The following is a 13,883-nucleotide window of genomic DNA, read 5'->3' as shown; positions in this document are numbered from 1 at the left end:
GAATCTAAAAAAGAAATGGTACTGATGAACCCAGTGACAGGGCAAGAAAAAGGATGGAGATGCAGAGAATGGACTGGAGGACACGGGGTTGGGGGCGGGGCAGGGGGCGAAGGGAAAGCTGGGACGAGGTGAGAGAGTAGCATAGACACATATACACTACCAACTGTAAAACATAGCTAGTGGGAAGTTGCTGTTATAACGAAGGGAGATCAACTCGATGATGGGTGATGCCTTAGAGGGCCAGGACAGGGAGGGTGGGAGGGAGGGGATATGGGGATATATGTATGAATACCACTGATTCACTTTGGTGTACCTCAAAATCTGGTACAAGAGTGTAAAGCAATTATATTCCAACAAAGAGCTTAAAAAAGAAAAAGATTATTCAAATTTTAGGTTGGTAGGGAAAGTAATGTTTTCAGTTATCTTATTTGGATTCTCAAAATGCTAACTTAAACCAAGTCCAGCAGTGGCATAAGACAGTGAATGCAAAGCTAGTTCATATTCTAACAAATAAACAGGTGGTGTGACCCCCAGCTAGATGTTCCCCATTTGTTCACTCCATGAAGAAACACACATTGAGTACCTACTGTCTACTGGACATACTGTCTACATTCAGATAACCATCCTCCAAGAACCGTCATGTGACTGAGGGAAACATGTGAACAGATTTTGAGGCAACTCAGGAAGAGCAGTGGTAGAAATATTTGGGGGCCTGGGAGGATGGGGGCGGGGGGATTCAAAAACTGCTGGCTTGAGCTACTATCTCACATTTACGAAATAGAACATTAGAGATTATAGTGTTAGTACAGAGGAGGATCTTGCGTGAAATCTCCCTTTTTCCAGTTGTAATTTTAATTTATATGTTGAAAATTGAAAGTTTTTATTACTAAGGAATTTGCAGTTTACCGTGATGCCTGTAAAAAATGCAATCCATCTCCATGGTTTTGTTTTTGTTTTTGTTCTTAAGTATGAAAGTGAGCATTTATTTAGTTTGGGAAAATAAATCACAGCACATTATTGTAGTGGAATCTTGGAGATTGGTTTCTCTCCTTTTTGAGATCGCCCTGGACAATTTACCTGAAATATTTCTTAATGGCACCCTGGCTTTGTCTTCCCACGGAAACTACCAATTCCAGCTCTCCAGCACTCATTAGCCCCGCGGTAAACCCTCACCACTAGGTACTCCCCGCCGCCCCGGCCCCGGCGCCTTCTTTTCTCTCATCCACTGGGACCAGTCTCTGGCAGCTCTACTGAGCTCACACGCAGAACTCTCCTCTCTCTCAGGAGGACTATTGTATCACTGGTTCTGGGTGATGTGGAGAGCACTGCACGGAAGCCACGACACATGGCCTCTGTCCTTACCTCCATAGATGTCCCTGGAACACACAGGGCCTCAGTTTTTCAATTTGTGAAATGGGGACTTAGACACAGTTGTCCTGTGACCTCCCACATGAGGATCCTCAGACTGGGAGGGCGCCAGGAGGACTCTGGGGACACCGAGCCCTAACTGAAGTGCTACCCTACGACCCCCACCTCCGCCCCCGCGATTCATTAAGCAGGAAAACCAGGTGTTAGTTCCGCCTTTGCCGCCGTCTCATGAGTGACCTGACTGAAGCCAATCTCTTCTCTCAGTCTCTCCATGGTTTTTAAGAAGTAAATTTTATCACAGTTTTAACCAATTTGATCACTTACTTTAGTTTGGTTGAACTCAGTTTTGTTTTAAGCTGTACCATATGCTTCTGAGGAAACAGGTTGGATTTTATTTCCCACGCTTACTCATCTCACTGCCAGCCGCTTTGAAACGATACCTAATCACTGGAGGGATCTAGAGTTCAGAGAGATCAAACTTAAATATTCAAAAGTGTTTCTTTATATTTCAGAAGTTCTTCTTTTTAGTATTGCCTCTTGTCTCTGAAACAGTTTAAAGAAATGGCATATCCTATAACGAAATTCGTACTTGTTCATGAAGGTTGGGTTCTGGTGAGATAAAGGTAGTACTTCTTGTCAGTTGAAGAGTGATCTTCCTCAACCCTGAATGAAGAGGTGCGCCCACAAAGACAAGAGGAAAAGTGTACTCAGGACGAGGTCCCATGATATGGGTGATGTTAAATATTAAAAACGTACTGAAGCATTTACTTGAACCAGGGAAGACGATGGAAATGGGACACTGGCTAATTTATAACTTGGGATAGCGTCGGTGCATAATTAAATACTGGTGGGAAGAAAGCTGTCTACCTCTTGCTATGTTCCTGGGATGGTGTTAAATGCTAGAAGGAGTCAGGGTTTCCCACGCGAAGCATCTGTATTTCATCAGTGACCTGGCGGAAAAGCCCTGAGTGGATTAGAAACAGCGGGGATGAAGTGCGTGCCTTTGCCTTCTGCTTAAAAAGGGAGCTTGCAGCCTCCAGAGGGAGTGGACCAGAGGGTGCTTGACCAGCATTAGCTGAGGGTCCGTTCCAGGCATCAGAAAATGTGGATGATTTTAGATAACCTTCATGCGGCTACCTTCAGTAACTCGGTTGGTTGCCCCCAATAGTTGATACTTTTCTACTAAGTATGTACTATTTTACATACAAACTAAAAGTTTCTCATTATTTAAGTCAGGCAAATTGCAAATTTATCTAGTCTCATCCTAGTGATGGATAAGAAACTATGTTTAAACTGGGGGGAAAAGAGCCCAAGACTTAAAATTTGCCACATCTAGATATTCTGTAGTTGACCACGATTATTCTACAAGATGCGTGGAGATCTTCAGAAAATCATTGTGTCAGTGCAGATGGATACATCTTTTAAGAATACCACGTGATATGCACAAAAATCCAAATCTGCAAATCTCGACTGGCTGCACGGGAGGCTCTCCTATAATGGAAATCTCCCTTTATTAAGATGAGTAAATGTTTAAAAATGTGATGTAGCCAACTTTTTAGGAGGACACCTATTAACTTCAATATTGCAAAATACAGGACAGGTCTGTATTATATGCTGTATTTCATATATTGCTGATTTGATTAAGAAGGAGTGGCATTTAATTGACTCCGAACCTGGTAGGTGGTTAAAGTGCAGCACTGCCTTTCCCACTGGTGACTGGCTGCCAGTGTCAGCAGCTCTGCTGTCACAAGAGCTCCGGACGGCCCTGGGATGCACCGTCCCTAGAGTAAGTCTGGCTTACTTACCGTATAGTAGCCTGTGACTGGTGGTTACCTGCCCAGGTCCAGTATATGGTGCTGGGTTTGCTGACCTGAATTTCTCTTGGTGGAGCAGTTACTGTGATGTCAGCCGTGCTACGTTCTCCGTGCTGTTCCCCTTTCGGTTTATATCCTGGCTTGGGGCTTGGCATTCCTACTGAGTCAGTCTTTTTCTGATAATCCCTCTGTCCGAATGTAATGCTTTTTCTCACTCATAAGCCGCACCCTCTCCATTTCCAATTCTGTCTTAATTGCCAACAGAGGCGTTGCCATTGGTCTTAAAATGTACTTGAATAGGGTCCTTTTCCGTAAGAGAGGACATCCTACATGTTCAAGGCCTGGTAAGATCTCTGTTGAATCTCAAGTGTATCCATTTTAAGCCCTGATTAAGCAGACAAATTACGTGACACCCCTACCCACCTCCCATGCCCTAGAAGGGCCACCGACACCCAGTGCAGTCAATTCTCAGTCCTCTGAAGAGAGCCAGAGTGGGTGGTCTTCGCGAGCGCAGGATGTCAGCAGGGAACGGGCCAGCTCTGAACGCAGCTCCCCTAACTAGAGAGAAACCCACCCCCACCCACATCCTGCCCACAGGCACACCCCATTTCTTCTGAACTTTGTTCTCACCCCTCCCTCCCAGCTCTCTTGGCTGTTTCTCCTGCTCCTTCTAGGTGAGTGAGTGAGTGAGTGAAGCTGGAGAAGGGATGCTGACGCGATCTTTCTAATTAAAGGCTTTTTTTTATCAGGAGGGTTCTTAAACTGAAGAATTAAATTTCACCTGTTATGTCGTAAGCCCTGTGGCTCAGGCAGAATGACAACCGAATCGTGGGCCGTTGTCAGGGGCAGCCACGTCCCAAAACGAAGCTGATTTCTCAGGAGATACGGTGGCTGCAGAAACTCATCATTACGAGCTTAGCTTTCTAGGCTCACCTCAAACTTCAGATCCACGCCTGTGTTACTTTCATTTGCTCTAAATTCCTTTGCGTTCATATCATTTCTACCCAAGCATGACCATTTTGGAAAGATATCATGCATAAGGGTGACTTAGGGTTGAGGGGAAACCTTGTAAATTGTGAGATGTGAAGTGAATAGTCTGATCTGATTTCTGATCATCCCCTAATTCCATCTGGTGATAAGAGATTCTATTTTTCAGTACACTTCCACTGTTATGAACATACTGATTTTGGAAGATTATCTCCCGATTCTGTTTTCCATTTGTAGTCAACAGTGATCCATTGATTTTGACTGTAAAGAAAATCAGCTGGTGCTTATGAAGGTATCTTAACACCAGCAAGTCACAAAGGCAGTGCTGCCTCACTCTCCCCCAGGAAGGAGCGTGTGGTTCTCCCTCCCTGGGGAATTGAGTGTTACACTGCCTTGCAGCCATCCTTTGAATCATGTAACATGACGATTTGACGTGATTATTCTTAATTGACTTGGGGTTAGACGGACCATTCTCCTATTTGGTTTTGCCTTCAGATTTAATGACGTGCAGGCTTTGAGAAGTGAGCAAATTCAATTTTTCTGGTGACTATTATACAGCGTTATTAAGAGTGCAGCACTGTGCAGAGAATATAAAGTTAGGTCCTCCTCTCTTGCTGAATTCATCAAGTATCGCCAGGAAGCTTCTCTCAGATCAGGCCCCTCTTTCCCTGTCTTTCTCCATTCTCTCCCTTTCGCTCTCAGACTCCCTCTCATAAGGCAGGCAGATGTTGTAGGATTCACGTATTTATTCAGTAAATACTTACCGAGGGTTGCGTGCCAGGGTGAGCACTGGGGTGCAGTGGTGCATCCCATGGACATTGTCTCTCCCCTTTCATGGAACTTCCAGTGTAATGCAGGGGTTGGGGGCAAATCCATGCCCATTAGCCTGTCTTTGTAAGCAAGGTTTTGTGGGAACACAACCATACCCATTCGGTTATGTACTGTCTGGCTGCTCTGGTCGCTATAGTGGCATCTTGAGTACCTGCAGCAGAGACCCTGAGGTCTAAAAAGCCTGGAGTGTTTCCTGTTCCTGCTGGGGGGGCGGGGGGTGGGGGGGAGGTAGAGAGGTGAGTGCAGGCTGGAGCCGGAAAAGCCTGCTAACCCCTGGGAAGAGTGTCCGCTCTCCTGAGGGAAAAGGCCTGGCGTGGAGCCTGGAAACGGGATGGGACATGCTTGTACTTGAATTTCAGGGAAGTCACTTTGGCTGCCGTGCAGAGCAGTAATGACGGGAGACCGTGAGTACACGCGCTGGAATGAGAGGCACTGATGCCTGGAGTTCAGGTACACGGGCTCAGCCCTGCCATTAGGCCGCTTCTCTGTCGGCTCTTCTGTCTATGCAATGTGGGTGGTAATCACAGAACCTAACTCTTGGGATTAAACAGGTTAACACGCGTGAGGCACTTAGTACCCATTGTTTGTGCACTGTTATTCCTACTCTAGTCATCCTGTTAAGTGGAGAGGGTGGCCTTGGCAGTGTCGACGAAAAATTCATCAACCTAAGAAAGAAAGGGAAAATTTTCTTCGAGCCAAATTTGGGGATTATAACCTGGGAAGAGGATCTCAGAAAGCTCTGAGAATTGTTCCGCCTCTTAGAAGTCAAGGCACAAGTATATAAGTTTTTTGAGACAGAGGGCTGTACATCAAATGGTGTATTATTGACAGTTTACATGATCCAGATCTAAGTGCCATCGTGGTGGGTCATGTGACCCCCTACAAGGTCAAGAAGGAATGTTATCTTTTAAGGAGTTGTCTTGATGCTGGGAGAATGCTGCTCTTTATGGTTGAGCAGGTATTTCTGCTGATGGGGAGGTTTGGTTGATATCTAATGCAGATACATGGTGCACAGCAGAGGGGAGAGAGGAGGCAAAAGGGCAGAGAAGAATTTTTATGTTTAAATTTTTCTTGTCTTGTCATAAAATATGAATCTTATTTCACAGCAGTGAGGGTTTGGAGAAAGTGGCCAGATTCAGGAACTACACAGGCAGTAGGATTGACAGGAGTTGATAGATTGAATCAGGTGTCAATGATTGATCGGCTGTCAGAACAGGAGGCTGAGGGTGAAATGTAGGATTGGTGTTTGGTAGTTGAGTGGATGGTGGGTCCCGTCCCCAGGGTGGGGAAGACAGTAGTCGAAGCAGGTGTGTGACGTGGTAAATGTAAGTTCACTCTGGGGTATCTTAAATTTCGGTGCCAGGTTGATTCAAGCAGAAATGTTGAAGCAGTTGACTGTGGCCCTGGAGATGAAAAGTGAGATGTGAGCTGAAGAAACAGGGGGCAAACGAACATGGTCACCTGGCTCGGGAGAGGAGATGCCAGAGTGAGGAGTGACAGGCCGGCTCCTGACAGACCTACAGAGAACACTAAGAGTCAGAGGTTAGGGACTTACCTGGCGGTCCAGTGGTTAGGACTCTGCGCGCTCACTGCCGAGGCCCTGGGTTCGATCCCCAGTCGGGGAACTAAGATCTCACCAAAAAAAAAAGAAAAAGAAGAGTCAAAGTTAGACAAAGGGAAGATCAAAACAACTTTTGGAGGAAGATGAGCACAAAGTTCAAATCCATTAGATGTTCTCTTGTTGAGGTGCATGAGTTTGAGAAACGTTTAAATTTGCAAGTCTTAAATGAGCCCCCGCCCACCTAAACCTTAGCATGTGTCTCACGATTGGGTACTTTGATTTCAGGTACTATCATGTTCCACATTCTTCCCATAAGCAGTTTTCCCCAGTGGAATATTAGGCACCACAGGGGATGCTCTGTTCACATGTGGTGACCTGTTCATGTACTTTTCTGTATCTTTTCTGTGCCTATTTCCCTCCCCTCGCTCTTTACCTCCCTCATTACTGGTCCACTGGAGTCTTGATGCGAAAAGTTGAAGTGGGGGGACCATGCTGTCCTCCTTTCTGTGGGGTACTTGGTTCAACATCAACAACTTGAGTCCAGTATCTTAGAGTTTTCTCATGACTTCTCTATTTTGTTTATTACAACACTGTGGTAAGTGAGTATAATTTTGGAAAGAGCCAGGAGATAAAATGGAGAAAAGGACACTTTTCCATCACCAGAATCACCTCTCAGCTTCCACGCCTACTTCTGTGTGACAGAGTAGCGCTTGGCTTCCTCTCCTCGGGATGGGTTAATCCCCACCGGGACACAGATCTCTGGCAAGGCTGCCTCCTGCCTACTTAGCAGCCCTCCTCTGACCCTTAGTAGGGCTCACAGGTTAGGCTTCAGCTAAGTCCCTGCTACTTTACTCGGGTGTGTGATGGTCAGAAGCCTGATGCCGAAGGCTTATCCACCTGTACCCGAACAAAGGCATCACATTCAGGTGGTCAAGCTGAGTGCTGCATCTTATATTTAGTTTTGTGTTATAGGAGGAAAATTGTGGAAAAACTTTGAAATGGAACCAAAAGATTATGGGGTGCATTATCCAACTCAGCTTTCATGTTTATCTCACCCTTTCATTATCTCTGAGCTGTTTTACACTCCTGTAAATGATAGAAAACTGCTGGTAATATACAAGAGTCTTGTCCATTGGAATGGAAATCGTGTACTGTGGAATGCAGTTGGTTATTACCCTCTGCATATTGACCAGTTTTACCAGTGTTGCATCTACTTGTAAATTCTTTGCAGTATTCTTTTTTTTTAATTAATTAATTTATTTTATTGGCTGTGTTGGGTCTTTTTTGCTGCGCGTGGGCTTTCTTTTTTTTTTTAGTTGCAGTGAGTGGGGGCTATTCGTTGTGGTGCGTGGGCTCTGTGGCTTCTCTTGTTGCAGAGCACGGGCTCTAGGCGCATGGGCTTCAGTAGTTGCAGCACATGGGCTCAACAGTTGTGGCTCACGGGCTCTAGAGCGCAGGCTCAATAGTTGTGGCGCACGGTCTTAGTTGCTCTGCGGCATGTGGGATCTTCCTGGAGCAGGGCTCGAACCCGTGTCCCCTGAGTTGGCAGGTGGATTCTCAACCACTGCGCCACCTAGGAAGCCCTCTTTGCAGTATTCTTGATGTTTATGTGTTTGTTCTTTGGATTCATCTTTGCACTGGTTGTAACATCTTAGGGTTCCTTTTGAAATTAATGAGTTAATTAAAATCTGTGTCCCACTTTCAGAAAAAAATTCTTATTGTATGTACATACACATGTATGTTTATACCTGCATATCATGTCTCTAGGAAGATTCACAAGGAAGTGCCGGCTGTGAGTGCCTCTGCTGAAGGGAAGGCGGGAAAACTTGCCTTTTGCTCTGTGCCTTTGAATTCTGTATCACATGCTTATAGTATTACCCAAACAAAGAGATAAATTTCTTACATTCCTTTTGAACTCTCTCAAGTCACTCCTCAGCCCGTCCTTACCAAAACTTTCAACATCGACTAAATTTACATTTGAATTAGCTGACTTTCCAAAGAGACCTTTGTCTCTAAATAAACCACCAGCAGACAGCAACCTGCATATCAGCACCACACCTGGAGCCTTACTTCTGCAGTCTTTAAAGTTTTTAACTTTAGTTTTCAAGATAGCGCTAACACTGTGGAGAAATGTCGTTCAGATGGTACTAATTCTTTTATGAATCTCTTGAGGAACCAGGGGATCTTGACATGAGGGGGGTCCGACAGGGTCTGGTTCTGACCTCCTGGCCTCGCCGCAGCCCAGCCACTCGCCCTTTGTAGCCTTCTGGTCTGGTTATAGCCAGAAGCACTCCCTTTAAGCCCGAGGAGCTCAAGCCTGAAGCATATTGAAATCACCTGGGGAGCTCTTAAACCTCCAAGTGCCCCGACCCATTAAATCACAGTGTCTGAGGGATGGGACGCGGACATCAGTGTATTTAAAGCCGCTGAGGTGATGCTGATGAGGTGATGCTGATGTCGAGAAGCATGGCTGTGCAAAGAATGGCCCTGATTTAGCAACAACTTCACATGCGACACCCCAGAATCAAAAGCACTCTGGGTTTCTGACGGAAAGATCTACACAGGCGATGAGGAGTGCCCAAACAGAAAGGGAGGCAGCCCTTACGGAATATCCGTACATGCAGAATGTTTTCCCCTGGGCCGCCTCTGGAACGGGGCCAACTAGGTACTAGGTGTGGTTTAAAAGCCCCAGTTGACTTGGTTACAGTCACTAGAGCCTTTTTTTTTATCGTTCTGAACTCAGCTAAGGTCTCAGTAAGCAGGAAATACCGAGTGGGGGCTGTTGAGGGCATATCCCGGCTCTGTTCCTCAGCCCTTTGGGGCACGAAGCCAGCCTCAGGCTGGGTGACACCTAACACCACTGCCACCATGTGGCTGTACGACCAACAAAATGTCATATTCATTGTACACCAGACAACTGGGAAAACCCGCACTGTACAACAGGACCTGTTAAGTGCCTGCTTTAGTCAAAGGTCCCAGAACCTCATTACTCTGACCCGTAACAATGTGCTTTGGGACTTCCCTGGCGGTCCAGTGGTTAAGACTCTGAGCTTCCACTGCAAAGGGCTTGGGTTCGATCCCTAATTGGGAACTAAGAATCCCACGTGCCAAAAAATTAGGGGGGGAAATACACCAAAAAAGAAGGAAATTAAAAACAAAAAAAAACCCCAAAACACAATGTGCTTTATTACGTGGTCTTTGATAGAGACTTGTCTTTAGAAGGGGAGATGTAAAAATGTATCCGCCCCTTCATTTTGGAACAGTAAGGCAAGGAAATAGTCTCTTCTTGTCACCCCCCCGGCCCCCCCCCGCCCCGGGAAAGGTATCTTCTAACAGAGGGGTCCTGATTCATGGCCCGCTTGTTTCATGTTTCAAACCATTTGATTGTTGCCTTGGCTGTTTTTAAAACATGAAAATTGGTGTCATAAACTCTGCTGTGGTTGCCTTCATGTACTCATTGTCTGTCCCCCTCCCTTTTGTGTAGGAAGACAGAGCTGTTAATAACCCCATGCCTGACCGAGGGGGCAATGGACTAGCTCCTGGGGATGACAGATTCAAACCCGTGGTGCCCTGGCCTCACGTTGAAGGAGTAGAAGTGGACTTAGAGTCTATTAGAAGAAAAAACAAGGCCAAACATGAACAAGAGCGCCATGCTGGAGGAGAGAACCAGAAAGACATAATGCAGAGGCAGTATCTCACATTTAAGCCTCAGACTTTCACCTACCGTGATCCTGTGCTCCGCCCAGGGGTCCTCGGTAACTTTGAACCCAAAGAGCCTGAGCCTCATGGAGTGGTCGGTGGCCCTGGAGAGAAAGCCAAGCCACTGGTTTTGGGACCAGAATTCAAACACGCAGTTCAAGCCAGCATTAAAGAGTTTGGATTTAACATGGTGGCGAGTGACATGATCTCCCTGGACCGCAGCGTCAGTGACTTACGGCAAGAAGAGTAAGCACACTCCCTCCTCTTTCTGAACCGGGGGCACGGTTGTTTTCATAGGTACTTACACTTAGTTAGATGGTTAGAATGCAAAAAATACTTAGACGCCTTTACTGCGAGGGAATGAGAGGATCTTTGGTCCACAAAATGGCCAGAAGGAGGAGCGCTCCCCATTTGTGTTATTTCACCTGGGTGTGGCGTCTAAAATTCTGGGGTCTCCTACACCGGTGCTGCTCAAAGTGTGGTCCCTGGGTGGGCACCGGTCTGAACGTTCTGTTCCCAGTCCACAGGGAGAAAACGGGCTTGGACCAGGGTGTGAAGTGACTATTGATCCAAGTGCTTTGTTTAAGGTCACCTGACAATGTTCGAATCACAGAGCCTTCACAGCGCGTTGCTTCTCCTTCTGGACCAGGCCCCTTGTCTTGCTGCAGGACAGGAAACAGGGACACTGCTCGGGATGCTCCTAGAACTAACTGGATGTTTGCCTCCTTCCGTTTTCACCCTCAGCACTGAGACTGGGAACGGAAGCTCCCGAGTATGTATAAAAGGCGCCCTCAGACAGGTGAAACCGTGGCCCGCACGTTCAAGTCCTTTTCATGTAGTGTGATCGAAAACAAAGGGTTTCCAACTCTTGATTTTTGATAGTGGTGATTATTGAATGTACTCAAAGCTCTTCTCTTTCAGTTTATTCAGTACCTGAGTCTACTCAGAGGGTCTGAGCAGCTTCCATTAGTGTGGGTGCAAATTCAATTCACTGCTACTAGAAACCTTTCCTGATGTATTCCCAGTGGTGCATGGTTAACACAGTCCTTATTTTAAAAGGTGAACACAGCAGGCACACGTGCACACACACAGACCCCACAGCAGCATCATTTATGACCGTGGAGTCAAATCCTGGACCTATCAGAGGCTACTCTGGAGACTTTGGACCTTACTTTATTGATTTCATAGGAGTGAGAGAGGGTGCATGAAATACGCAGAGAAAAAAGAAAGAGAAGTAGAGAACGAGGGTGGTGAGAGACATAACCTCCAGTACAGAGAAGAGTTGGAGTGTTTCAGGGGACTGGGAAGGGAGAATGTGGGAGCAGTTTATTCCTGGTCAAGGTAGAGATTTTTGCCTGGTCACAGAGTTGCCATATTTAGAAAGAAAAGAAAATAGAAGATGCTCAGTCAAATTTGCTTTTGGATAAACAACGGAAAACGTTTAGTATAAGTATGTCCCAAATAGTGTATGGGATATACTTATACATTAAAAATATTTATCTGAAACCCAAATTTAACTGTGCGTCTTATATTTTATCTGGCAGCCCCCCTAGGCAAGGGCTGAGGTTGTTGTTACAGAGCTAGAATTGCCGTGCACAGACCCTTTAGGACCCCAAACGGGATCTGCTGTTCCCACCTGGAGTGCATCCCAGTTACCTGAGACGGACTGTCACAGGGGCTTCTCAGAGGACCTCCGGATGGTCTTCTCGCTATGATGGGGAAGGAAAGGAGGGGGAAAGTCTAACACTGACTTTGCTGCAGGCCAGGACTTCCTGTAAGGGATCTTATTTAATTGTCACAAGCAAACTGAGAGAGAGCTGCCACGTGTGAATGTGAAGTCTGAGGCTTAGTGCCGTGACTTCTTTGTACATACGCCCGGCGAGACAGCAGAGCTGTGGTCCTACCCCAGTGGCCCAGTTAGACAGCCCTTCTCTCTCCTCCACCCCACACCTTCCTGGACAGTGTGGCTCAGGGCAGGGTTGCCATCCCAGGGTGAGCTCAGTGTGGAAACGGAGATTTTAGCATGTGAACTCTTTACAAAAGATATGACACTTGAAGCACCAGTGTAAATCTAGCTCTTTTCAGTATAAGAAATGTGCTAAGTTGTAAAATAGAAAACCAGCAAGGACCTACTGTATAGTGCAGGTAATTATACTCAGTATCTTGAGATAACCTATAACGGAAGAGAATCTTGAAAAGAATGTGAAAAAATATATATATATTCATATATATACACACGTATATATGTAAGTGAATCACTTTATTGTACACCTGAAACATTATAAGTCAACTCTACTTCAATTAAAAAGAAAGAAACATGCCAAGAAAATCAAAGGTATACATGGCACAGCAGCTCCCAGGACTAGCGTGGTCCTCGGTGCCTCCCTCTCCTGTGCCCCTCACATCCCTCTGTCCCCAAGCCCTCTTCTTCCTGCCACCACAGTCCATCTCTAATCACTTCTGAGGTCCATCCTTCGACCTCCACTGCCACCAGCCACGGCACCCTTATCTCTCCTGGAATCCTGCCAGCGCCTCCTTCCTGACCTCTCCACCTCCTGCCTGTTCACACAGAAGCAGGTTGGGGTCTGACACACAAAACTACCCCATGTGACATCATTCTTTGCCTTTCCAGAGCACCTAGAATAAAACCTTCCGGCCCTGCCCGCCTTGCTCTGGCCACGCACCTTCTTCCAGGGCCTCTGCGTGCTCCCCGCATCCCCACCTCGCCCCCTGCCTCCATGGACTTTTTCCTTCCTCTGCGGCCCCTTCCCAACCCTCAGGCTCAGTCGGACTCTCTGCCCTGCTTTATTTTCCATTACTGCTCTCTGGACATTTCATTCATCATATCTCTCAAATTTTAAAATTAGGCATTGATTTATTCAGCTGTTCATTGACTGTCTTTCTCACTAGATGATAAGGTCCTGAGAGCAAGGAATGTGTCTATTTTCTTCACCCGCTACTTCCAGTAAGTGACACCTGGGAGCTGGGCAGTGCCCAGTGGTGAACATCTTTGAGTGAATGAATGAATGAGTGAATGCAGGAGGCTGCTGGGGTCAGACCTTGGCTCCGTCACCAAACATGAGATCTCAGACCAGCTCCTTACCCCGCCTAACCGTCAGTTACCTGATCCGTAACGTGGGTCTGTCAGTACCAACCCCTCTGGATCGGCATTGGGATTAAAGGACATAATAGACTGCAACTCCATTACCACAGGCCTGGGGCTTAGAAACCCAAGTATTAGTGGCTGTTTTTTTTTTTTTAATTGCTGTGGCACTTTCTTCAGGTCAGAGTTTGTCTAAACCTAAATGTTTCCAGAACTATGCAGCTTTGAGGTCCTCTGTTGCCTTTTGGAAAATGTGGATGGGCCACGCGGGTGGCATGCCCGCATCCCCTCTCTCCTCTGTGCACCTTCCATTTGATGGCAAAGCCTCTGTCCCCTTTGATAACTTCAGACACACCAGGTACCTCTGAAGCCCCCATCTCTCTGGGTCTCGCTCTCCTAAACTCGCCTTCCTTCCTGTCTTCCTCTCTCTTTCCTCCCTGCACCCCCTCCTCCGCCTTCCTTCTTTTCTTCTTCTCTCTAATCCTCCTTCCTTCCTCCCACCGTGCCTTTTCATAGGCTG

At 46.5% G+C, this 13,883-nt stretch overlaps 1 protein-coding gene across 4 annotated transcripts in view; it reads left to right on the top strand.

Annotated features, from left to right (window-relative positions):
* GALNT7 (polypeptide N-acetylgalactosaminyltransferase 7) overlaps window positions 1-13,883 on the top strand; it is a 130,951-nt gene that overhangs the window by 60,672 nt on the left and 56,396 nt on the right. For all 4 annotated transcript variants that reach the window (XM_057720237.1, XM_057720239.1, XM_057720236.1 and 1 more), the window contains one exon: window positions 10,046-10,506. In XM_057720237.1, coding sequence (XP_057576220.1) covers window positions 10,046-10,506 — 461 coding nt within the window. The remainder of the gene's footprint in view (window positions 1-10,045; window positions 10,507-13,883) is intronic.

This window comes from Hippopotamus amphibius, chromosome 2, assembly GCF_030028045.1.
Source record: "Hippopotamus amphibius kiboko isolate mHipAmp2 chromosome 2, mHipAmp2.hap2, whole genome shotgun sequence".
In the NCBI taxonomy this organism is placed as follows: Eukaryota; Metazoa; Chordata; class Mammalia; order Artiodactyla; family Hippopotamidae; genus Hippopotamus; species Hippopotamus amphibius.
Note: the sequence above shows the minus strand (reverse complement) of the source record. Positions and strands in the feature narration are given on the sequence as shown.